General features: G+C 38.2%; 2 protein-coding genes across 2 annotated transcripts in view; one reads left to right on the top strand and one right to left on the bottom strand.

The window, feature by feature from the left end:
• The window catches only part of ERCC8 (ERCC excision repair 8, CSA ubiquitin ligase complex subunit), a 34,331-nt gene extending 16,828 nt beyond the window's left edge, over positions 1-17,503 (bottom strand). Inside the window, exons 1-9 of the mRNA XM_065739853.1 lie at positions 17,366-17,503; positions 15,330-15,425; positions 15,098-15,199; positions 10,377-10,500; positions 8,384-8,465; positions 7,087-7,155; positions 5,031-5,097; positions 2,459-2,562; positions 1,561-1,685 (exon numbers count right to left, since the gene is read on the bottom strand). Coding sequence (XP_065595925.1) covers positions 1,561-1,685; positions 2,459-2,562; positions 5,031-5,097; positions 7,087-7,155; positions 8,384-8,465; positions 10,377-10,500; positions 15,098-15,199; positions 15,330-15,425; positions 17,366-17,442 — 846 coding nt within the window. The 5' untranslated portion in view covers positions 17,443-17,503. The remainder of the gene's footprint in view (positions 1-1,560; positions 1,686-2,458; positions 2,563-5,030; positions 5,098-7,086; positions 7,156-8,383; positions 8,466-10,376; positions 10,501-15,097; positions 15,200-15,329; positions 15,426-17,365) is intronic.
• Positions 17,504-17,652: 149 nt separating this feature from the next.
• NDUFAF2 (NADH:ubiquinone oxidoreductase complex assembly factor 2) overlaps positions 17,653-27,331 on the top strand; it is a 43,136-nt gene continuing 33,457 nt past the window's right edge. Inside the window, exon 1 of the mRNA XM_065739856.1 lies at positions 17,653-17,792. Within this exon, the coding sequence (XP_065595928.1) occupies positions 17,666-17,792 (127 nt within the window). The 5' untranslated portion in view covers positions 17,653-17,665. The remainder of the gene's footprint in view (positions 17,793-27,331) is intronic.

Here is a 27,331-nt window from a genome sequence, read left to right as displayed (position 1 = left end):
CTCACTACAAGAAGGACATTGAGGCCCTGGAGCGTGTTCAGAGAAGGGCAACAAAACTGGTGAGGGGTCTGGAGCACAAGTCTTCTGAGGAGCGGCTGAGGGAGCTGGGATTGTTCAGTCTGGAGAAGAGGAGGCTCAGAGGAGACCTTATTGCACTCTACCACTTCCTGAAGGGGGGTTGTGGTGAGGAGGGGGTAGGCCTCTTCTCCCTGATAAGTAATGACAGGACGAGAGGGAATGGCCACAAGTTGCGCCGGGGAAGATTTAGATTAGACCTGAGGAAGCATTTCTTTTCTGAAAGAGTGGTCAGGCACTGGAATGGCCTGCCTAGGGAGGTGGGTGAGGCACCATCCCTAGCGCTGTTCAAGAAGCGTTTAGATGAGGTGCTAAAGGACTTAATTTAGTAGTTGGGTAGAGATAGTGATAGGAGGATGGTTGGACTAGATGATCTTATAGGTCCTTTCCAACCTTATGAACTTATGAACTTATGAACAATATAAATAACAGGATAATGGAATCAAGTTTGGACTTAAATAGCAAGCTCATGCTACTCGGTGTCAAAAAAAAAAGAAGCAGAATAGCCTATGAAACAAGTCAATGTACTAACAGGCACAGAAAAACAAAAAACAGTGATCCAGCTGGTGGACGTAGAGTGAACAAACTGTATCACCCTCTTTGGTGATGATGATTTGAAGACAGAAAGATGTTTGTATATTAAGCACCGAGAACAAGCTGGCAAAAATGGGGAACACGGAGATAGACGGATAACTGTGTTCATATAAATGTCTTTAGGGAATACTTTTTGCCATGTTCAGTAACTACGCAGCAGAAGTAAAAAAATTTTAAGGCAGAGATAAAATTCCTAATAGCAATGACTGACCACATTAACATGACTAGCTAAAATCTAAAATTGACCTATGTACACTTTCCTTCTTTCAGAATAAACATAAGAGACAGTTTTCTTTCCAGTTTTAATAATTCTCTGTTGTCCATTAAAAAATTAATCAAAAACTAAACTAAACAAAACAGGCCATAGGAAGGATCAGTGGAACAAAGATGTTTTTTTTTCCTGTTTGGTCGCAGTGCACACATAAAGAGAGTGAAAATTCTGACACTGATGAAGAACTCCACAAGACAGACTCCCTAAAAATATGAGTTTAAACAAATCCAGGCAGTCAATCAGTGAAACAATGAGGTATGGACATCTGTCCTCTAAATAGTACAATGATGACTAAAAGTTTAAAGAAATCTATACCTACAGTACATATTATGATTTTCTTTATTTTTTAAAGCATTCTCATCTATCCTTACAGATACTGAACGTACAGTACGCATAATTAATCTTTAAATAGAGCCAGGTTTCTTCATGTTATTTTTTTAAATGATTAAAAAAAATAAGAAATCTATAAAATAAAGATGCTCAGGAAGTATTAAATAGGATTAATCTGTTACTTCTCATGTGACAGCAAACAGCTGAAGTAGCAGCAATGACAACTAAAAAAGTTATGAGTAATCTCCTAAATCAAAGCAAAACCTAACTGAAGATTCTTGATAACTTACCAATGTATTTTCTCCAGTGGAGCTGTTCCAGAGTCTCATCCGATCATCTGTACCAACAGTCAACAGATGAAGACCATCACTCATATAGCATAAACCATTGACTCTCCCATTGTGAGCGGTGTTTACTGTAAGGACAAACAGTTTGTTCAGATCTTGAATACACATTTTTATTTAGACGTACAGTACTGAAAGAAACTGTTTAATCAGTAATGTATTAATAAACTAATAACTCTTCATTAATGAAAGCACGACTCTCCTTGGATTACTTAATTTAAAAGAAAAACAATCACAGAAACCTGGCATATACAACAGTTCACTGCACATATTGCATGTAGCTTAATAGAAACAAATTCCACTGATTTCACCTGATAAAATTATACATTCTAAAGAAGGATAGAGAGATAAAATCCAGCTCCATTATACTGCGGCACACCTGACTATTGTACTCACAAATCAACTCACTGAGATAAGGCATTTCTGCACTACATAGCAGTACACAATTCAGATGCACCTTTATTTAGGGTTAGAAAAAAAAAGAATCAACCTGCTTTCCAACAATTTAGTCACTTCGTTCAGAACCACAATATATAAAACTTACACTTTGTGATTTAATTCCAGATCCTATATATTTCTCAAAGCAGTGGATGAAGTAAATTTTTGGCTCACACATTTAGAATAGACATAATACTGTTGTCAAAGAAATTTCTCTACACAAGACTCCCAACCACATGCGTGATCTCTTTCAGAGAAGTATCTGAAAAAAATTCAACAGCCTGTACAGTAGGTAACCGATGGGTTATCACAACTGTCCTTATTGGCCTTGGTATTCAACACGTTTATGAAATATAAGAAAGTTCCTAGTTAGACATGGATTATAATCAGTTATATTCTATATTACCTGCCTCAGAAGATGCTTTTGACTTCTCTCCATTGTGTTGATCGAGGGTAGTCAGACATCCAGATGCTCTCCTCACATCCCATAATTTTACTTTACTGTCAGCACTAAGAAAAACAAATTTGCACTAATGTATACATTAGGAAAATTACTTCCACTCAAGTCAATAACAGTCTTTAGCCAATCCACATGGCACTTATGCTAGTCCAATGACTGTTCTGAACTACTCATCATGCAGTCACAGTCAACTTTGTGAAAAGATAGGACTTCAGATTTTTGCTTATATGAATTAATAATTACATCTGGTATGCTCAAGGCATCTATGTGAAGAGTGAATCCTTGTCTACAATACAGTTGTCTTTGTCTACAACATATCACTTCTAAATACAGACTAGGAATAAATTTGCTAATACTTCTATTGATTAAATTGTAGCTACAGGTTTTAGAGTTATCTGTAATGGTTGCTTGGGATGAGCTGGCTTCTGTCAGAACTGTGTTTGTCTACATTACTGGTGGAGTAAGTAGGGAAAGACCAATGCACAGGCTGCTGTGGCTCATTCTGGTTCCCAAAGCACACACTCTTCTTGCATCTTCACCAGCCACAAAATCTACGCTAGTTGTTGATATTTGATTCAAGCTGCCTGCATTTAAAAAGGAACACTGCAGGCAGTGCACTTTGAACAGCACCTTAATTTGAGCACTTCATGTGTACTACAAGACTCTCAAGTATAGATATGAAGTAGATTCATATAAAAGGCCATTTCACATGCACTGTCACCCAAGTAAACACACTTACCAAATGATTTAGATATTTCTCAGCAAAGTAACAGCACTGTAGGACTAAAACAAACAACCGCCCAAGCAGAATCACAGGTTATTTTTCACCCCAGAGACATCTTCATCTCTTTGATCCCCAGCTGGACAGCACATTCATATATCTCCGTAGATTAACAGTCTTCTAATTGAAATACAACATGCTTTTTCCTGTGCATTCTCATGTTAGATCAATATAAAAAACAGTGTATACTATAAATGTACTGACTGACCAAAAGAAAAAAAGCCACAAGTAAAATTATTCCATACCTGTTCGGCATCTGACAAAGCTAACTACTGGTTTGTTTTTTTGTGCTCACCGTTACTACTGCTACTGATTCTGTTTACTTCCAATTGGAATCTCAACTGAATATGCTGACACTTTGCTGCAAACAGATGAGACCATAAATAGAGATATCTCTGAGGTTTGTGCTTTTCATAAAGTGAGCAACGAAATGCAAGTAGTTCACTGAAATGTTCCTGACAAGAGCTTACACAGAGCTTCCTTATTATAAAAGCCTACTATCACAATCTTAGGTAACGCAGCTTCTACTGGTTAATATTTTCATTTATCATCTTCTTCTAAAATGCCTAGCATTGAAGATAATAGACAATATCGAGAAAACATCTCTCCCCTGACTGTTCCAGTCTCCTGCTATAACTATGGAAAGTGCTTATCATCATATAGAGAAATGTAACGTTTCATCTGCAAACCACATAAAAATCAAATATCTATTTCCCCTCCTTGATGTGATCACAAGCAAATATACAATTGCCTTGGAAAGCAGTCTCACCTGATAAAATAATATCAGTCTAGATTTCTTCTTTTTGCAGTTCTAGTCAGTTTTCCCACCCTACCTTTTCTTTACCTCATTTTTTACTGATATTTGTCTTGTCAGACAGAGACTACATTATGTTACCAGGAAATAGCGGTTCACCTATAGTACCAAGTCATGAAATGGAAATAGAGCCATGAGAAACATGTTAAACATGCAATTACTGTAAAGCAAAATAGTAACACAGGTATATAATTGTCAACTGCATCTGACTTTGAGGCAAACTGTTTCAAGAGACTTCAACAAACAACAAACCAGTAGTTAGTTAAGATCAATTTGCTACTCTTTCTGTGAAAGACAAAGATCTTTCATTTGCTGAAACAAAGTCACACTTTTGGAAAATTTCCCAACAAGCTTGCCACTCAAGAAATCAAGAATCGTCATATTATAATCAAAAGCTAACAACAGCAGAAGCTACAGGGAAAACCAAGAATATCTTTTACATTGCAAATGATTGGAATGAAAAAAGAAAAAAGGCTCAAGAATATGAACATATAATTCATACTGACTGAATTATTGCTGTGAATTATGTCAGCTAAGCTAATAGTGCTTTCTGACATAATTGAGTAAGATTTACAACGATGTTACTTTGAGTTAAACGTATCTGACTTGGTTATAAAACAGATTAGCAATATATATACAGTAATGAACAGTAAGAAGCAAGCACCTCTATAATTTGCCTGTAATTTTAAACGCTATTAGTATTTCCAAAAGTTTGTATAATCTATCCTATAAAACAAGCATCATTTGAATAGCACTTGCCCTAAAAAAAGCAGCCTGGAGAGCTACAAAAATGAAAACAATCTGAAGTGTACAATAAATATTAACTTCCAAAGCACATGTTGAAATGTAAAAAACAGGTACAATAAATATGTAACACTTTCTCATTGTTTCTATTTCATATTTCAATATAATAACATCTCTACCTTGCTGTTGCCAAAACATATTCATGGCGTGGGGACCAAGATACTGCCAGTACTTCTTGCCTGTGACCTAGAAACAGCAGGAGAAAGCTTACATAATATTCTAGGAAAATATTTATACACAAATAAAAATAATGCAAATAGTTAATTCTGCAGGATACATTAATCCAGAACAGTACTTCAAATTTACTAAATTTAATATAAATTTGGATATTGTGAAAACAAATTATTTTGAGATAGAAGTTATTTCCCTTTCTTCCTCTTCCTCATGGGGAACTGCAATAGGTCTATGTGATACATGGAGTATTATATATCTAATAAAAACGTTTTTTTCTGTGTAAGACACAATACAGAATAGTCACAGTTACTGCAACAATTCTAAAAACTATTACTAAATTCTGTATTAACAGTGATGTTCTCAAATGCAGAAAAAATCTATATCAGTTCTTCAGCAAGTCTTTTTAAAAATGTTAAAAAAATGTTTATCCGAATTACTTAAGAGTAAACTTCTATTCAGTTTACTCTCAAATACTCAGATCCCAGATTTCAGATAAATTCCCCTTTATAATCTTAGTGCACTGAATATTATAAATAAAAATAATCTTAGCAGTGATATACCCAGTGCAGGTTAGCAGTAACATTAATATAAACATTTATACATGCACACAGAAGTATGTATATAAAAGGGCTGCTCCAAAAGCAATGCCTCCTATTTTATGACATTGGCCCACATATCAGAGGCAGATGGTGGTGTGGCAGTAGAGGCTGAACCTTACCAACAGCATCCCACTACACTGCTGCTGTGTGACACATGGCAGCAGAAAGGCAGTCTGACAAAGTGGTATCTGACATAGAAGAGCATATGAAGCAAAAGTTGTGGGACCGAGTTCCTCCATGTGGAAAATGTGGCACCTGCTGATATTCATCGACACTTGCTGAATATTTACGGAGACCAAATAGTGGATGTGAACAAAATGAGGCAGTGGATGGTGCATTTCAGCAGTGATGACAGGAACAGTAAAGACAGGCCATGTTCCAAACATTTTTATGTGCACGACATGCAGGCTTTTTTTATCACTGGCAGAAATGTAAAGCTAATGGTGGTAACTAAGCTGAAGAACAGCATTTTGTAGCTGAGAATTTGCTCTATTAAACACTGTTACTGTGTTCTTGGTATCTATTGTGCTTTCCAAAAAAATACATATGAAGCATTACTTTTGAAGCAACATACATTTATGTACATGTACATATGTGTGTATATAAAAAATATTACATTTAGACAGTAGAAAGTATGTGGAAACAAATGCAAGGACTATAACCATGCTTCATATAACAACAGAAACACATTGATGTAAAACAGACTAAGTCATGTAAATACATTCTTGTTATGCAGTTTAAACGAATCACTTTGTTTCTTACATATTAGTTGCTTTTCCATTACTTGGTCATATGTCTGTCTTATTCATTTCCAAACAGTAAACATTAGGAAAAACACATTAAAGGCAAATTCTCACTAAGTGCACAAACTAATGGAGTACAGAACAACAAAACCCTACTGCTTACTGAACTAAGTCTACGCAAAGAATTAGATACAATTATCCTACAGATAGTAGTATCTTGCATTTCACAGAGAAACTTCTAAAAAAATAAAAATAAAAATTCCATGCAAGAATGTCCACAGGTTATTTTGTTAAAAACAGAAGATTTTTGTTATTGAAAGTAAATGAATTCAAAAACACCCACCTCCTGTATTGAATATGCATGCACACAAAAACCAGATCAATACCTAACCAGGACTTAAACAGTAATTACTATTGATTAGATCATGAAATCGTCCCAACATCTGTAATAACTGCTCATTAGCATTTGTGTTCTCCAATTCATCAGGAACGCGACTAACACCCACAAGAATCTTTTACACTGTGTAACTTTCACAACTGACACTAAATACATTAGTCATGTTACTTACAAAGAATACATTGTATATAGCATTTCTTTATAGGGCCTGTTTACTCAAAGTAATTATTGTTTAGCATTTATGTTTCAGACTAAAGAGTACCCTGCAGAATGTGAGAACAGGATCCAGACTTCAAGTCACAAAGCTGTACTTTGGGGCTTTTGGTACCAACTGTAAACAAGAGAAACAAAGACAGCTTAAAAAAAAAAAAATCAACACAACCATCATTTGAAAGAACAACAATCCAATTTTAGCAATGACAAAGAAACAGAAAAAAAAACATTAGATGCATAACTGCTCATTTAGTGGAAGCAACAAACTCTGCAACAGAATTACATTTTCAGGCCAAGTAAATTTACCCTATAACAAACAAAACGTAGGAACTGGGGGCAATAAGACTTAGTATCTCAAGAATTAAAAGTACGATCTTTTCCTTAAATATTTTTTGGCTAATCATAGTAATATCCTGCAACTGTGAGCAATACATACACACATCACCACTTAAACTACCAACCTGGGCAATGGGATTGAGTGCACCCTCACTAAGTTTGCAGGTGACACCAAGATGGGAGAAAGTGTCAACCTGTCCAAAGGTAGGAAGGCCCTTCAGAAGGATCTGGACAGGCTGTAAGTTGAAAGGAGGTTATGGCCAGCCTCTTCTCCTGTGTAACTAGCTACAAGACTAGAGGGAAGGGCCTCAAGTTGCACCAGAGAAAGTTCAGATTGGACATTAGGAAAAACTTCACCAAAAGTGTGGCCAAGTGCTGGAACACACTGCCCAGAGAGGTGGTAGCAAGGTAGAGATTTTGTTATATTGAAATATGAAATAAAAACAATGAGAAAATGTAATGTACTTATTCTTTAAAAATCTCCAGGTTTTTAACTTGCAGATGAGGTACTAATGAATATGGTTTAGTGGGGAGACGCATGAAGGCAGAGGGGGAAAAAAAGTCAGTGGTGGGTGGACAGCTAGAACTTGGGGGTCTTTTCCAAGCCTGGTGATTCTACAGTTCTATAGATGCCTTCCTGTGTATTCTATTCTAAGGAACCTGCTTTAGCAAGGGGGTTAGACTAGATTATCTCCAGAGGTTCCTTTGAACCCCTACAATTCTGTGATTCTGTGATATAATGATCCTTAGATGTTACTTAAGTACATAAAGATAATCCAGCTGGGAATTTTCATCTAGAAGTTGAATGGAATGATGTATTATTTCAGAAGATTAAATGTGATATTCTCATGAATATCATCCAAACAACTGAAAATATTTTAGTAATGTCTTTTTTATGAAGGCTGAAATTATGTGAGAAAGGCAGAAAAGGAAAAAAGAAATCTGAATATTACTTGCTTTTTGGCACAACCCCCTAAATACATAATGAAATTCTTATAACACCCACATACCTGCTATTAAACAATGCTTTGTAGCAACTGGAGACATGTGATGACTATAGACTGTTCCTTCAAATTGAAATACATCTGCAGGCTAACAATAAAAAGACCAAATTAACCAGAGTACATATACATTATCAGAATGTACATCTTTATTATTATTTTTTCAAGTGATGGCTAGAAATAAGACACACAAATATTACTATTTGCGCACTAACAATAACTTGCCTGCTTAAAAATCTGATCATACAAACACTGCAAATTAAGTCTGCTTTCAACACTAGACAATTATGCCAGTGCCGAGAGGTGATCCAAAAGAAACTCAAAGGAAGCTCATCAGATGCATCAATGGTAAAGATGTAAGGATTATAAAAGACTAAAAGAAAGCAAACAAGGAAGTTGCAGCACTGTAGCAGAAATGCGAAGTCACAGCCTGAAAGAGTGATTGAGTATCTGCTGGGAAGGCAGGGCCAACCCAGGGGAGCTCAGGTGCAAACAATGCACCTGACTGACTGGAAGTTGGGTTGGCAGTAGAGGGAAAGGTATCTTGCTGTAGATCCCTGCCTACCTGAGGCCTTTCAAGGGTAAGCAGCTTTTTCCCTATCTTTCTGTATCCGTGGCTGCTGTATTTAAGCTTACATTCACTTGCTGCAGTCTGGGACTCTGATACCCCCACTATCACTACTGTTTTCCACTGTGTTACAGCATTACAAGCATGAAGACAAAAGTCAGTGAGAAAGAGATACTTAGCCTAAATCTAGAAGTGCATTGTCAGCTCACAAACCTGACATTTTCATTTTGAAAAGTAACCTATGTATCTACATAGATTTATACTGATATATCAAACAAGCAATAACAAAAACACAGAAAAAAAAAAAGGTCACGCACAGTGATGAGCTTCTTTATCAGTGTTGAAAATAAAGAAATATAAAACTGGCTTTAATGATCAGTATGATTTCGTGGAACAATTGCTTTGTCATCTCAGTCTAAAATAATCTTTAGGAAAAAAAAACAAAAACAACTTCACACTAATTTTGTGGAAAAATAAGTCAATCAGTAACCTTTACACAAACACTGTTTTTTTTTTAAATAAGGGATGCTCACAGAGACACCTGAAATATGAACAGAACTTCCAATTTAAGAGATATGTTGATTGCAAACATAGCTTCGCAACTCATAAAACACAGTAAAAAATTATGCTCTATCATGTTTCTAGAATGACAGATTGCTTTTTTAACTCTTTCACCATGTATTGAAACAACATTCAAACACCAACACGTAAATCCATTAATATACATGCATACTGGAAAAAATAAATGCATCACTCAACAATCAGGTATTAAGATTAATGAGTCTGAGAAACCTAAAAGCCTACGAAGTCCGTTAATTATATCAGTTACGTTGGTTAGCATTTTCTTACTGGTTTCCCTCATTCTCCAGCAATTCGCCTTGATAAAGAATGTCTATAATGGTCAATAGAGTAGAATTTTGCATTTACTGACCCAGTACATCCTTTCCAAACTCATTTGACTACTGCTCTGCATATAAAACACTTTGTCCTCTTTAATTTCAAACGTCAAAAATATCAGTCCTTCTAAAGCACTATTTAGATCTTAGTTACTAAAAATCAATAAGCTCTGCTGTATAGTACTGTTGCTACATACCTCAACTCAACAAACAAAACTCAACATTTACTGAGAGAGAGAAACATAATTCCTAAGAATGAACAAGACAGTTCTTGGTGGTCAAATAAATAACTTATGTAGCACAAAATAAACCAGCTACATTCCTGCTCACAGCAGAAACAGAAAGGAACTGTCCTAAGAGCTCTAAGCTCCCATACAGTTTAGGCAATCCAGTCTCCCAAAACAGACAGGTGCACACCAATATACAATTACACACTACTGCTGCTCTCACTGGTTTTTGTCCTTCTAAATGCTCAGTTCTCCCAGAATCAGGGTGAACTGCAGATGTGAAATTGATGAAAAGAAAGAAATTCTCTTACTTGTAAGGTATTAGTATCCCATATTTTCAAGGTTTTATCAAATGAGCTTGATGTAAACATGCCAGTATCATGAGGATACCACTGGACTGTCTCCACACTGAATTTATGTGCATCAGGATGGCTCCTAAAATCAAAGGGTTTCAGTTGGTTAGAGCCTTGATAATTGTCTTGTAATTGCCTTGATACTCAATGATAACTTGAAAAAGTAATAGGTTGGTTTATTTATTTTTTTTCTTTTAATATAAGTATACTAAGTTTTCAAGATGAACTAGTTATTTTTGCCCCTCAATTTCCAAACAACCAATGCAAATTACTTCACAGAGCCCTTATTTCAGGAAAGCGTGAATCATTTATCCCTTAAAAATACAGTATTTATAGCATGTCACAAGTTAAGACTGAATCTGGGACACAAAAGACAGCAGTGTCTTTTGATATTTTTCAATTCTTTTGCTTAAAGTTATATTATTTAAGGAGAGGCCAAACACTTCAAACCATTCGCATTTGTGGAATGTCGCTGCCTCAGTACCAGATCCACTAAAATATACCATCACGTAAACAGTTCAAGAAAACCATGATTAGCTAACAATTACAGTTACAGAATTACTGGAATTTCAAGTATACTGAAGCTACCAGATAGCAGCAGACTGAGTTAATGAGAGGTTTTTTTGTTTGTTTTTTGCATTTACAGATCAAACACTCCACTCAACTGCGTACAGTAACAAAATGTAATATAAATAATAATATAATAGAACTACATGGAAGAATGAAGAGCCAATCTTTACAGCTCCAGGATATGATTCAACCAGACTCTAAATGCTACAGGCAGATCTGTATATCTGCTACACCACACATATCTGAGCTGGATCCACATGGATTCAGCTTGAGGGCCAAGTACCACTCTCCCAGATTCAGAAGCATCACGCTGCCAGTTAACCCTGGTAAGTAGAAAAGCACCACCAGAGCTGCTTGCTCAATCATTCACTCTCCCCATGTGGGATGGGAGTGAGAACTGTAAACACAGAACTGAGAAAACCCATTGGATGCAACAGACAGTTAACTAAGTCAAAACCAACTAAAAAGAACAAACAACGTTAAAAACAAACGAACAGAGTGAAGTGATACAAAAGCAACTGCTCATCACCAGGTGACTGAACTCCAGCCAGCCCCAAAGCAATAGCAAGCCCCTGAAAGCTTATTTTTCCCGTACTCCTCCTAAGGTGGAGTAGAAGATGGTCTTCCCCTTGCCATCTCACGTTCAGATGACATTGAACAGTATGGAGTATCTCCTTGGTTAATTCAAATCACGCATTTGGGCTGTGTTCCCTCCCAGCCTCTTGTCCATCTCTAACCTATTCACTGAGAGGGCAGAGTTAAAAACAGTGAAAAACTTGATGACCCTCAGTACTTTTCAAAAATAGCTAAGATACTGGTGTATTATCAACACTCTTTAGGCCACAAATACAAAACACAGCACCACACAAGCTACCACAAATAACTCCACCCCAGCCAGACCCAGCATATATGTTAAAGCAGACCAACTGGCTCTATCTTGAGCCAGTGAAGAGCTCACAGGATTTCTTCACTACAGCTCTTATCTTTTCAGTGTTCTTTCAAGTCTCCTGGCCTCCAAAGTGACAACTACTGCAAGGGAATCATTGTGCAAATACTGATCCAGATCTTCTATATAGATTTGGCACGGCACCTCAGCTTATAAAGCTTCCTGTTTACTTATCTTCTGTGCTTTCTAGCAACCTATGTCTTTAAACAGAGTGAGCCTGACGCCAACACTGACGATACTAATAACTATTGAGCAACTACTGAATTGAGTTTAATAACTTCTCATTGGTTATTTCTAGTTCTGGGCTCCCAGCTACAAAAAAGACAGCGATTTCTGGAAATAGTCCAGTGGAGGGCTACAAAGATGATAAAGGGCATGTAACACCTCTCTTATGAGGAAACTCTGAAAGACCAATCTGATCCATGACTATAAATATCTAAGGAGCAGGAAGCCAAGGGACAAGGCTGGACACTTTCCAGCAGTGTGTGGCGACAGGACGAGGGGAAATGGCCACAAACTGAAGCATAGGAAGTTCTGCACAAATGTGTGTGGGAACTTCTTCCCAGTGCAGTGACGGAGCAGTGGTACAGCTGCACACAGAGGTGGTGGAGTCTCCTTCTCTGGAGACGTTCCAGACCCGCCTGGACGCCTACCTGTGCAACCTGGGCTAGGGAGCTGCTTTGGTAGGGGGCTGGACTCCATGATCTCTGGAGGTCTCTTCCAACCCCTTCAATTCTGTGATCCTAAGTGACTACCTTGTAACAGCTTATTACTTTACCACAGCGTTTAGCATCCCCTGATTTTGGGCACCCATTCTACAGGGGGACAAGCTAAAAATCTTCAGTAACTCTAATGACAAAAATAAAGCCCAACTTGGTGTGAACTTAATTCCCGTAGAGTCATTTGTACAAATTCATGCAGAAATATCCCAATTCACTGCCTAGTAAAAACTAAATTGATTGAATTAACTATCCTTGTACAGTAAACACAAGAGTACAACACTGGACTGTGTTCAGCACTGTACCAAAATCATCAGTTATCCTGCATTCTCTCTTGAGCAGCTCTGCAGGAATCACCTCTGGTCTAGCCAGGCAAGGCTGTATACTTTTTCTAGCTCATTTTATACATGTTTTTCCCCATTAGTGAGGAATTCTCAGCCCTTTTAATGAAAAATACAGAATGACTTATGTGGACAGTGAAATCACTGACATTCACTCATCTTGGATAGATTTCAAATAGAGAAGAGACCTCAGTGACTGAAGCATACAGCTATGTTATCTTGAAGTTGCTAAAGTGTGTTTACTCTTGAATGTCAATTTTTGACAAAAGACAGCATGAATCATATGAAACCACGTGGTTGGCATGCTGACTCACAGTGGAACAAGGAAAGGAAGATTTAGAAAACTTCTATTCCAATGGTGACTCCAAATCTACGTAAGAACCACTGAGGTATATATTGCAACCTACTGTTATGAATCAACTTCCCTAATGGTCTAAACTATTGGACCCTTACCTGTACCATGTCAGAATCTACTCAGAAATATTCTCAAAGAACACGTAATGAGAACTTTTTCTTAAAGCAACTTCCAGACCAGAGTTGTTTTGTGCCCTGCAAACTTGGATGACAGAGAAATTCTTATAACATGTCATTATCACATGTTTTAAAGATAAGAGACAATCAGATTGAAAGCATTTCTCACTGGTAATTAGAAAATCATTTATAATGTCAGGAAGCTGGCACAAATAGTATTGTAATATATGAAGCTATCTATGTACCTAATTAGCTACGGTAAATGATTAAAACCTACTTGGAAACCAGACAAATACTTAGAATAAAGTATAATAACAATTTAAGGCATGAACCTTACTACAGATACTCTAAGCAACAACAATAGCAACACCATTTAGAACATTGTTCTACAGAAAATAAGATTCTACTAGTATAACTTAATCTTCAGTACAAGTAATGAGAAATAAAAGATGGATCTATATAAATCAACTCAAGGAACAGACTGCCAAGTAGCCATACTCGAATAGAATTTTCAAGAACGGAATGCTTCAACTGACTAGACTGATAAGGAACCAACACCTTGATTATAGCACAGATTTATCACTTTTTTTATACTGTATGTTAGCAGCGTGTGTTTCCACAGCTTTCCCTGTCTGTTCCAAAATTCACTTTTATTTTTAGGTTCAGGGGTATACATTTGTTACTAGCTCTTAGCTATAGTTTTTTTGTTCGAGTAGTCCCAGACACAACACTTAGCAACTGCAGCCGACTATGTTCCTCATTTGTTTTTATTCATGTTCTCTTATTCTTCTTATGGCCCAGCATACCAGTCTGAGGCTCTAATATTGATTTTTCAACTATTATCTAGTAGAGTAGGACCTTAGGTCTTCAGAAAAACACGTCCCATTTTTGTCAGTAACACAACTGCCCTCATTCAAAAGTTCTTAAAATGTTCTGTATTGATTAGTACTGCAACTAGACAATGTGTTGTTAACTTGGTGAGCTTAAAATAAGCAATTGTAAAGCCAGTAACAGAGAGAATGAAAATAAAAACTACAAATCTTAGATATTTTTTTTCCAATCTGCTGAAACATTATGCAAAACCATTCTTCTGCTTCAGAGCATAATTACTCCAAGATACATAAAACTATATATACTTTTTGGAATGTGAGGATTTTTTCCACAACAGTCACAAATGATTATATCGAGGGAGAAGAATTCTGACATAGAAGAGTTGTATTTTTCTTTTTTTCCTAATGTTAAAATATGAGATTAGAGATCCTAACTCTGACTTTCTTACGCAGTCCACAGGCAGACAAAGCTTCCTACTTTAATTTCTACAGAAACACCTTCAATACTCATCATCTGAACTTTCAAACTGATGGAAGTCTGCTCAAACAATATTAATTAGTACTCACTGCACAGACAACAAGTAACTTCTGCTACGTAGCAAATTATGTATCTTCGCAAAGTTTCTAGTTTTTCTCTTCATGCCAAAAACATGATCTGCAATGCTAGCTATCATCAAATATTTCTGGCACTGTTTACAAGTCTGTTTATCCTAGATAAGCATGCACATTAATCTGTTAATTTAGCGCCAGTCTTAGAATGGATTTCACTCTTAACTACAACAGTTTTTCTTTGAGTACTTACCTTCCCACAGAACAAAGTGCTTTACATGTGTAATTTGGTTTTCTGCTGAAGTTTTCAAGGTCATAAAGAACAATAACACCATCTGAACCACCTGATAACATGCTGAAAGTATAAATAAAACACAGAGGTTACAAAAGGTAAGACCTCAACCTGCTAAATATAAATAAGGATTTGGCAATAATAAAAATGGCCAAGACATAGTGATGTTTGCCAGACTAAAGTTTATACTTACTATCTTCCCTCAATGGGCTCAATATCAAGGGTGTTAATACCACTGCCATGTATTCTTTCCACATCTCTATCTTTATTTAATTCTAAACTTAGAACCCTAGAAAAAAAAAAAAAGAATAAAAATGAACAGAAAAATGAGATGAAAAAAATGAATAACAGATTTTTTAAGGTACCGCTATGTAACTCTATACAGCACAAAGCATGGTTTTATCCTCCCTCAGTCCACCTAACACCCAACTATTTATTCTTGCAGAGTAAACTTATGGAGACACAAAATAAGATTAAAAATTTGACCAAGTGTATTTTGTATTGTTGCAAGGTAAGAAACAAGAATATATGTAAGACAGACTCAAAGGAATATCAAAGCTGCATTTGAAGTCAACACACGAAGAATCAAAACAAGATAGTATTTTGAAAAAACACAGGCAAAGTAAACAGTAAGAGGTATTTGTCATACTTGTGACAAATATTAGTTACTTGCAAGCTTCATTATGTACCATCACTCCTACTTGCAACTATGGACACCTAGTGGACAAATTTATTTAGTTTAATAAATAGCAGTATTTTCTTATTTCTTTTTATGTTCACTACTTTGTGTGTTACATTTTCTGCAATGTTAAGAAAAAACTACACTAACCACGCAGTGGAACTTCCAACAGTTTTCTGATGCTGTGATCAGAAAAGATCCTAATATCTTGTGATACTTTCTGTGAGAAGCTTGAACAGTGAAGAGACAGAATGCCCAACGGTACACACTCAGACATGCTTCAAAAGCATGTAAGTCATTGAGCTAGTTTAAAATATGTAGAAGAAAATAGAATTATGTGAGAATTTTGATATTCACAAGATACTTTAAATATTTAAGCTCAGGACTGAACTTTGGGGAAGCAGTAACTTGCCTTAAAATACATTTTAAGGCATGTCACTTGAAAATGTAGTTCCAGTCTATTGAAGATGATGGATGATACCTATTTATTGAAAATGAAAACGCAAAAGAGGGAATAATGTTAGGTACATTGTTATTTGAGTAATATAAACTGTGTCCACTTTGCTTCTTTCTCAACATTGAGTGCTACACTGATGCTGGAGGGGCAGAAAGTACCTATTCTGACAAAATGCTAAACTGAAACGTGCTTCCTGACATAGGACAATTCCACCAATTACGATTATAAATAGATTGTAAATAAATAATACAATAAGCAATTTATATTACCAATTCTTTTGTGTATACCCACAAAAGCTCAAATGAAGGCAAATACACAGGTAAACACATGGCAACCTCAGTATGAGGACCCAAGGCAAACCCTTCCAGCTGATGGATGCAGTTCTGTGTGCAACTGCACAGAGACTGCCTTTACCTCATTTGTCTTGAAATACAGCTGCAAAACAGATGGCTTAATAATCACCAAATATTATCACATTACTGTCTTTGTCAACTGCACCAATAACTCCCTCTTTTCAGTCACCACCTTCCAGAAAAGCTTTTAGAAACAGAATAATAATCCCTTCTCCAATTCTTTTGTCAGTAGCCAACAGGTGAGGTTTCAAGAAGATCGAAGTCGAGCTGATGCATGAGCCCAAGCATCACCTAGGTCTCGCCTTGTCATGAAACACAGCGTAGTCACACATGAATGGAAACAACCTCTGAGTCCGATAATGCAGAACGCAGTGACACTACTGCACCTTATCGCGGTCTGCACTCAACCCAGACAAACAGGACTCATCCCCTTGCCTCAGGGCTGTTAATTCCCGATTGCGAACAAAAATCCTTCCGAATCCTTCTTAGATGAGTAACGGCGCACACCGGGCAGCCTCGTCCGGGGAGAGCGCCAGGTCAGACTAGCGAACTGCCGCCCGCTCCGCCCCAGCTCGCCCCGCTCCCGGGGCATGCTGTGGGGCACAGCCCGGCCCTCAACTCGCGCGGAAAAGGGGACGGCCCCAGGTCCCGCCTCAGGCCGGCCCCGAAGCGTGAGGCAGCCGCAGAGAGTCCGCCCTGCGCAGCCCCGCCCCAGCCTTTTTCCCCCCAGACCCCGCTACCTGCGGGTGGACTCAGCCCGGCGCAGCCGCAAGGGATCGTCGAGCCCGGCCTGACGGGCCAAAATAAACCCCAACATGGTGGAACGGCACCGCCACTCGACACCGCTCCGCCATCTTGGGCCTGTACTGGCCGGGATTGGCTGGAGGTAGGAAGGCTTCCGCCAATCGCGAGCGGTGTTGCTGGCATGTTCAACCACCGCTCGGGAAGAGCAGGCGGAGTAGGATCATGTGATCGTGCGGCGGGGGCGGGGCTTCCGGAGTGGTTGGGACGGCGGTGGTGTGGGTCCGTGCGCTACCCGGATGGGCCGCGCGTGGCAGGCGCTGCGCGCCCTGCGGCTGCGGCTGCTCGGGCCCGAGAAGGAGCTGGTGGGCACCGACCAGTTCGGCAACAAGTATTACCGCGTGCCTCAGCACCAGACCGGCCCAGGTAGGCACGGGGCCTTCCCTCGAGTTGCTCCGCCGGGGCCCGGACTAGAACGCCGTGGCACAGCCCGCTGCAACGCGCGTGGTGCGCTGCCCGCGGCGGGGGTGATGTGGAACACGTCTAGCGTCCGGGAAAGTGATACGAGTGGCTTTTTGTCAGCTGTATGTGGTTCCTTGGGGTTACTGTGATAGTGGGCTCTCTGTTTTTCCTTCAGCTTTTGGTCTTCTTGCTGTTGCAGCTTATGATGACTTATAATGAGAGGTGTACAAAAGGATAGAAGGAAAGGATTTGCATTCTGCACGACTCTGTGTTCTGGTTTAGAAGGCTTCAGAGATCCAGGGCTAACTGAAACATTTCATACTTAGAAAGTCTTCATTTGTTAGGCTGGGTGGAAGGATAGTTAAAAGAGTCAGAGGAGTAGAAACACTTGAGATAGTCTGTGTGCTTGCTTATAAATCAAAGCATAGGTACCTTGCATCCAAAAATAACAGTAACTGAGAACTAGTGAATTTCAGATTTAATAAGATGAGGGGAAGAAATATTTTGGACAGTGAAAGTGCCAGGTAATGAACAAATATCCCCAAAGAGATGAGTGTTTTGAAACACAGCTCAGTAGCTCCATAGTATGGCCATACCTTCTCACTTACAGGAAGGAGTAAAGCTTACTGTCAGATTCTTGGTTTATGATCCTTTAATTATTTCACTGTCAGTCCTTATTTGCCATTTAGGGTGACCTACTTTACCAGAAATACTGGCACTCTTTTGTAGATGTGTAACTTTTGCAAGTGAGTGCTTCACCATGCAAGCCCTCTTCTGAAGCTTTAAGATTAATCTCTGTATTTAGAACTTCATAGTAGTTGCAGTACCAGGAAGAGTGCAGGAAGATAGGACATAGTTCCTGAATATTGGCAGAGTGCAGTATGAGAAGTTTTTCAATGTACTCAAGAAGTGCAGTGGTTCTAAGAATATCTTATGCATGGTATCCTTTGAGTTTCTGACTTTTGTTTTTAATACTCTGTAGAAATAATGAGCATAATACTTCAGAGATTAAAATGAGCAGTGGGGGCTGGCTCTTATAAACTCCGTGGTTCCAAGTCTGGCTGATGCTGGTAAAATCAGCATTTTATGCATCTTTTACAGACTTTTGCAAATTAAGTTTATATTAGTCATACAGGTGTTACAGTGTGGGTTTGTTGATTTATTATTGCTATTTCTGTATTTTCGTCTGTCTTTGTACTGCTGTGACCAAATAAGCTCTTTTCTTAAGACCCAGACCTAGGGCTTGTTGTTATGTCAGACTGGCAGAGGGATTCTACCTTCAGCTGGAGGCAAATATAGAGTACCTGTATCTTCATGTGCTTTAAGCAAAAGCTGTCTGCCAGCTTTCTTTTGGTCTGTGCTGTTCTCTTATGGAGGTTACAGTAGAAGAGCATGTAGTCTGTGATGCAAAGAGTTTATGTCCTGTGTATCTCAATTGTTCTCTCATACACTCAATCCTGGTTCCACAGCTCCCCTGAATGCTGGAGCCTTGTCTACATTAGTAAGGAGCAAGACAGACAGATCATTAGATGTATGTGGTTGATTTTGAGTTTTCCTCAAGTTTTTCAACATGATTCAGAGAGTTTACTTCATATTAAATTCAATCTGCTTCCCAGAACTAAATGTCTACAATATATGTAATTTGCAAGGGGGTGGGGGAGAGAAGTACAAATGGTGCGCATTTGGCCACCATACTGTCTTGGCATCCAGTATCTTGTTAGGCTTTGAAATGTTTCGTAAGTGAAGATTCCATCTTGAAAACAAGCAAATTAACAGCAAAACAAAGCAAAAAACAGCCAAAACAATAGCAACCATATGTGTGCACAACCCACTTTGAGATCCAAATCGACATGTGACAAATAGAGGCAACTGCTTTGAATCAAACCATTGCTGTTAGTGTAGTTTCACAAGTATCGTAAATTCTGCAATGTCTCAGTCAGAATCAAGATGTAGCCAGATATTTTGGAGCTGGTTTCCAGTCAGGTGTCTTGCATTCCTAGCTTTGACCGTTTTTGAATACTTAGGTTATTATGTTAGTTTTAGCAACATGAATGTATTTGTGGTACAGCTTTTAGTGGCATGCAAAGGCACAAATTTTAGCAGCAATTTACATTATTTTACAAAGGTCTGAAAGTAATGGTAAAAATGTGCGTGAAGAAGGAATCTTAGTTATCCTGAGTGAACAGAGAAGCACTTGACAACTTAGAATTGAAAGTAGGAAAATTAAGACTGAGCAGTTTAGAGGCTGGTTGTGTTAATTCCTGTGGAAGTGTTGAAAATCCCTGAACTGGAAGAATGAGAAGTTAGTAGACTCAGTAGAAAAAGGGAATGCTTGAAATAGAAAAGAATTTGAGAAAAAAACTGAGCTTCAATACACGGGGGAAAGACTCTGAAGATGGAATGGTTCTGCCCAAAAGAAGTACAAAATAATTAGCAAGAGTTAGAGTAGTTAGTCTTCTCAAAGTATGGAATTTAAGTTGCAGCAGAACTGAAGGTAAATTCTGTGATATTTATCAGGGAGGAAGATTGTCCTCAGAAAAAAGTTGAACTTTCAAGACTTGAATCAACATGAATCAAATAGGGTCATTTGGAATAAAAGACACAAGTTTTTTGTTTGTTTTTTTCTATGAGATTACTTTTAAGTGATGAAACAACTGATTTTTGCTTGTCATGTGACAAACATTCAGCGTAACTCGTGAAATCTGAGGTAACTCTTCAGTTGCAAGTCTTCAGTTGGATGTGACAGAGAATGGGAGTGGACAGCTGGGTAGTGGAGATTAATGGCTCACTTCAGTGCTGTAGACAATTTTCTAAACAGACTAGATTTATCAATGTAATGCATTTATTTTTCTTATTCTTTATTTGCTATCATGGCATTTCCAACAAATCGTTACATTTTAAATTGTTTATTCTGTAGAACACTGAGTGGTTATTAAAATGTTCATATTTCTTACTTACAAAATGAATTTCTCAATCTTTACATTTATTAGAAGAATCTGTATCTTACAGGAAATGACTGATTCCATTTTCTGTTGAGGAAGTTTTTTAAAGACTCTACTTCATAAGTTCATAAGTTCATAAGGTTGGAAAGGACCTACAAGATCATCTAGTCCAGCCATCCTCCTATCACTATCCCTACCCAACTACTAAATCAAATCCCTTAGCACCTCATCTAAACGCTTCTTGAACAGCGCTAGGGATGGTGCCTCAACCACCTCCCTAGGCAGGCCATTCCAGTGCCTGACCACTCTTTCAGAGAAAAAATGTTTCCTCAGGTCTAATCTAAATCTTCCCCGGCGCAACTTGTGGCCATTCCCTCTCGTCCTGTCATTATTTATCAGAGAGAAGAGGCCTACCCCCTCCTCACCACAACCCCCCTTCAGGAAGTGGTAGAGTGCAATAAGGTCTCCTCTGAGCCTCCTCTTCTCCAGACTGAACAATCCCAGCTCCCTCAGCCGCTCCTCATAAGACTTGTGCTCCAGACCCCTCACCAGTTTTGTTGCCCTTCTCTGAACACGCTCCAGGGCCTCAATGTCCTTCTCGTATTGAGGGGCCCAAAACTGAACACAGTACTCGAGGTGCGGCCGTACCAGAGCTGAGTACAGGGGGATGATCACCTCCCTGCTCCTGCTGGCTACACTATTTCTAATACAGGCCAGGATGCCGTTGGCCTTCTTGGCCACCTGGGCACACTGCCGGCTCATGTTAAGCCGAGCATCAACCAACACCCCCAGGTCCTTTTCCTCTCTACATTCTTCAAGCCATTCTGCCCCAAGCCTATAGCACTGCATGGGGTTATTGTGGCCAAAGTGCAGGACCCGGCACTTAGTCTTATTGAACCTCATCCTATTGAGCTCAGCCCAGCTGTTCAGCCTATCCAAATCCCTCTGAAGGGCCTCCCTACCCTCAGGCAGTTTTCACATCCTCCCAACTTGGTGTCATCTGCAAACTTACTGAGGGTACACTCAATTCCCTCATCTAGGTCATCAATAAAGATATTAAACAAGATGGGCCCCAAAACTGACCCTTGGGGGACACCACTCGTAACAGGACGCCAGCTGGACTTAACTCCATTAACCACTACCCTCTGGGCACGGCCCTCTAGCCAGTTCTCCACCCAGAGAAGAGTGAACCTGTCCACACCACGGGCTGCCAGTTTCCTTAGGAGAATACTGTGGGAGACCATGTCGAAGGCCTTGCTGAAGTCCAGGTAGACTACATCAACAGCCTTTCCCTCATCTACCTGTCTGGTCACCCAGTCATAGAAGGAGATGAGGTTGGACAAGAATGACCTGCCTCTGGTGAACCCGTGCTGACTAGGTCTGATCCCTTTATTGCCATGCACGTGTCATGTGATTTCCTTCAAGATCATTTGTTCCATAACTTTCCCTGATACCGAGGTCAGGCTGTAGTTCCCCGGGTCTTCCTTACGGCCTTTCTTGTAGATGGGAGTCACATCGGCAAGCCTCCAATCTTGTGGGACCTCTCCAGATAACCAGGATTGCTGATAGATGGCAGAAAGTGGCTCAGCAATCACCTCTGCCAGCTCCCTCAGCACCCTTGGGTGGATCCCATCTGGCCCCATGGACTTGTGGCAGTTCAGATGGAGGAGAAGATCTCTGACCGTCTCTGCTTGGATCACAGGGGGTGCATTATGCGCCCCGTCCCGGACTTCCAGGTCAGGGCAAGTACCCTGTGGACAACTTCTCTGTCTATTAAAGACAGATGTGAAGAAGGCATTGAGAACCTCAGCCTTTTCCTTATCATCTGTGGTTACATTCCCTGCCTCGTTGAGTAAAGGAGGGGAATTTTCCTTAGTTTTTCTCCTGCTGTTAATATATTTGTAAAAGGGTTTCCTGTTCTCCTTTACAGCAGTACTTACATTTTCATGAATAACTGAGGCTGAGATTCTGAACATTTTAGGTCAGGTATGTACTTTTCGTCTTTTCTAAAGACTGATTCAGGACAACTTAAATTTAAGCTCTACGTTACCTTAATTTGTACTGTCATTTATCAAAAAGACTTGTAATAATAAGCAATACATAAAATATTGATGTGTAGTAGTTAGAAAAGTCATTTAACAGCAGGAGGTGAGTTTAAATGCTTAAAGCACTTCCATGTGTGAAACAACAGACCAAGGTTGGACTTGGCTTGGAGTTGCAGTTTACAAGGAGTAGCTGGAAAAAAAGCAATGAAACATTCTGTATCTAAGTATTTACAAGCTGCATAAACTCTGCATTTAGGGACATGTGTTGCCTAAGCCTGTGATGTGATGTGAGCTTTAAGACTGAAGCTGGTATGTAAGACATGTTTCTCAGTATTCCTGTCAAACTGTGAAGCCACAGTGGCAGAGTTTCTGTGGGATACCTTTTCATATGGAATACCTGCTGACAGTTTCGGGTTTGTCCAGACGGTGGCATAATAGTTTCATAAACAACTTGTAATCAGAACTTAAGAAATTGAGCTTCCCTCTAAAGCTACCTAACAGAAGCCTAGCTCTAAAATAATTGCATGTGTATTTGTTCATAAATTAAACCTGCATTGCAGACTATCAGCTTTGAGGATAGAAATTCTGGAATGACAAAATAGCTTTTCAGTATGTCTGGTATGTTATATAGCAAAGCAATTACACTGCAAAGTGCTTACTGTGGATTATAAAAGCATTAATATTTGAAAAACAGTGTTTGGGTGCATGGTATGTTTTTTTCATTCAGCTATCAGAAGTGAATTGACAACAGGCATGGTACGTTAAGCTCACCAACTTTAAAACTACAATAGTTTTAAAGTAAATAGCAATAAGCAGTCATATGTACAAGCAGGAACTAGTTTGTTGTCTGTTGACATCTCTGGCTATGTATTTGGTATGTACACTGATACTGTACTAAGATACTGACCATGCTGATTTTGCCTGCCAGCATTAGTTTTTATATGCTGTATATTTGTTACTTCTAATTATTCTGCTTTTGGTTTGAGAGCCTGTATCTGCTCATAATGTGTGTGTGTGTTGTTATTTTTGTTTTGTCTTGGTTTTTGTTGTTGTTGCTTTGTTTTGTCTGAGGTTTCTTTGGTGGCCAATAATGAGACATTAAACAAGTAATGTTAAAATATATTTTTACTAGCCTTCTCTGTTTCTTTTTATGTATGTAAAAATGTTTTCAATAACTAGAACAATCTTAGGTGATTTTTGTCAGTCATTTTGACTTCAACAGTGACCGCCTGAATTCAGGATTGTAAATAGTAGCCTTTTTTGGTAGCTGCTAAAAACATGTTTCAGTACAGCATTTTGATGGTTGTTGTAAAGTGTTTAGATATAGATGTATCTTTTCTAAGTGTTAAAATAACTACAGGGTACTTGTACTGACTTGCTTATGCTTTCTTTTCCTAACCATATAATTCAAAGCAGTATGACTCGCCAATACATTATTCCATTGTAAGGTAGCACAAGTGAGCCTGTTGCAAGTCCAGAGTGGCAGGAAAAAGCATCTGTCGGATGGCTTTTGTTGCTTTCCTTTGAAACCATTAAAAGCCTTGCCCACATTTCCTCTTTGAAACTTGATCACTGAAAGGATCGTGTTTACAACACATTTGTATCATCATAGCAAATCAAGATGGTCATCGTATTATCATATCTGCTTTATGGCTAAGTTCTATCACATCTAGCTTCATGAAAAACAAAGAGAATTCAACTTATTCTTCTGGTTACAAAGGAGATAAAAAGTAATATTATATAATAAGAAGAAATCACTTAATCTGTGTAGAGTTCTGGGGTTTTAAATTGTGTTAGTAAGCTATAGAACTAATTTGATGTATAGCAGAGACTTGAAGTGTATCTAGCTGCTATAGGAAATGTTTTACTAACATCTCTGTTGAACAGATTTCTACTAAATTGTGTGAATTTGAGTGATCAAGTTTATAATTATTGCCCAAATGCTTTGTTAATTTTGATTGGCCCATGAAAATTTTTGATGCTCTCTCTTGATGGTACTTTATTTGGTATATTCTTTTTTATGATGTAGTTTATTTCTGTGAAGTAAGACTAGGAGGAAAATTAACACTTAAAAAGTGAATAGGCTACAGTAGTATTTTTAGAAGTAGTAGACATAATAAAAAGATCAAAGGCTAGAACTAGAGTGCAGTTGGAGAGCTTCAGTAAAAGAGAAATGGAATAAAAGGAGCTGAGGGAGGCTGGCATACTACTGTGTGGGCCACTGCAACCTTCTCAGTTTCATCTGAAGAATGGAAAAGGTGGTAAGGAGTTAGGTTTGATTTCTGCTTTGTACGGTGAGCTTTTTGTGTTTTTAATAGATCTCTGAAGTACCCAATAAAGTTTCTACCATGAGAGATTTGGTAGCTTTAAGGTTAGATTTACAGAGGCAAAAACTACTATACTTGAGGGTGGGAAGAGTCAGTTTCATGCTCTGTCTCTGGGCACGGGTGTTGTACAGAAAGCTGGAAGACCATGACAGGAAATGAAGAAATGAAGAAATGGAAACAATGAGATAAGGAGATCAGATATTAATTTCCAGGTGCCCTTTATTTATGACCATGTGCATATGAAACATGAAGTATTATCATTTCATCCTTTTGAACTGAAGGACTAACTGTCACTAACTGTGACTAACCTCTTCAGTCTAGATGATCTGGAAGCACCATCAGGAAGAGTCATAAACAATATGAAATTTGCTTCTGGATAGGAGAAGTTGAAGAGAGAATGAATTCTGGCAGGCTTCTGCAGGTGGTGGTCAAAGCTATCAGAATTAGAAGTTGTCACAAGCTTTGAAACTCATGAAGCACATGGTTTTACTGGTGTTTTGTATCTGTAAAAGGGGTATTGAGCTTCAGGTAGGATTTGGGTGGGGGGGGGGATAAGGTCCAAAGCATAAATAGAGGGTTATTTTTTGGTACCATGGAATAATTTTTTCTTTCCCACCAAGGAGCTTTAAATTTAGGTGATCGCATGTACTAGCTTGGAATAAGAGAACACAACTAGTGTTTCCAGGTTTTATAGTCCTGTCCACTCATTTATTTTTTTTATCTTTATCTCTAAACATTATTCATTTTTTCTTCATTTTTGATTAGTGAATAGCAGTTACAGGCAAGAATGTTCAGGTTAACAATGGATGATGCTATGTAATAAACAAATAAAAATAAATTAATCAAGACTTCCTGTTTTCTTGTAAGAAAAATAAAATGCGTTTTCCACAGCACCTCTGTTTGGTTAGAAATAGTATTTACCATGTTTTGCTGTCAGGATCAAGATGCACTATCCCAAAGACTGATAACAGTAAGGTAAGGTTCCCCATAAAGCAGAGAAGGAATTCCTTCCAGAGCATCGTTCATATTAAATCATGTAGATTAATAATGAAACTTATTGCTGCACTGTTAAATGAGCTGAACTATTAGTATTGTTTCTTCCAGTGGATGTACCATGAGAGTAGTAGTGAACATCTTTAATTCAGTGCCGTAAGTACAATTAAACTCATCTTCAGAGAAGACTTTGGTTAGTAGTCTTTCTTCTGTTTAAGCTACTGCAATGGAAACTTGGTGAATAGGAATTGGATACAGTGGCAAAATCTGTGGCTTCTGGTATGTAAATAGAATGTATGTAGGAAATAGAGTGAAGAAGCTTCATGCAATATAAGGGTTATGAAAGATTCTGAGGAAAAACTTAAGAGTCTTCTTCTAACAACCAGTTCTACAAACACTGTTCTAGTATTGTGGCTGTAATAAGTCAGAGAATCGTAGAACAATTTGTCTTGAAAGGAGCCTTTTAGGATCACCTAGTGTTGTCTTTATTATTCATCAGATATTGTTTACTTATGCCTGGGAAGTGGTTCCTTTATCTAGTGAGTTAGCTAGTAACTGAAATCACAAAACTAGCAGTTGGAAGGGACCTCTATGCATCATCTAGTCCACATTGAATTCTGATTGGCATAGTCGCCTCAGTATTGAAACAAACAAAGAGTACTTTAAACTAGAAATGGACAAATATTATAGATTTTTTTTTAAAGTTTGCCTCGATGTTAACAACCGCAAATTGTAACTATGAGTATTTCATTTACAGTAATAACACCTTCGTATGTAAAAGTAATACATTTATCTCAATTTATAATTAATTAGAAAACATTAGTTAATAAACAAGGACGTGATGACGATCAGACCCATGTGTTGTCTCTTTTTTGAATCAGATGTAGTAAAAAAAAAAAAAAAAAAAGACTTGGGACTTTTTTCTCAAATACATGGATTCTTCAGAAGTCCCAGACAGAGGTTCTGCTGTCTTTCAGAACTTTACTATTCTCGTAAAATACTTATTGGAAGAGGAATTTTCTATATAAATATCTATTTAATTTAATACTTGTGGCATGTATTGGGTTTTAAGTTATAAACTCAAATTTTAAAGAGTTGATTTGAGCCATATGATAGAAATGCTGGATACTAGTATTTCCAAAAGTAATGCCTCTGTGAGAAACTAGTTGGCTATACTAATGAAAAAGAACGAAAAA

The sequence above is a fragment of the Cyrtonyx montezumae genome, unplaced genomic scaffold (assembly GCF_038088225.1).
Source record: "Cyrtonyx montezumae isolate F1298 unplaced genomic scaffold, pur_monq_1.0 scaffold_25, whole genome shotgun sequence".
Taxonomy (NCBI): Eukaryota; Metazoa; Chordata; class Aves; order Galliformes; family Odontophoridae; genus Cyrtonyx; species Cyrtonyx montezumae.
Note: the sequence above shows the minus strand (reverse complement) of the source record. Positions and strands in the feature narration are given on the sequence as shown.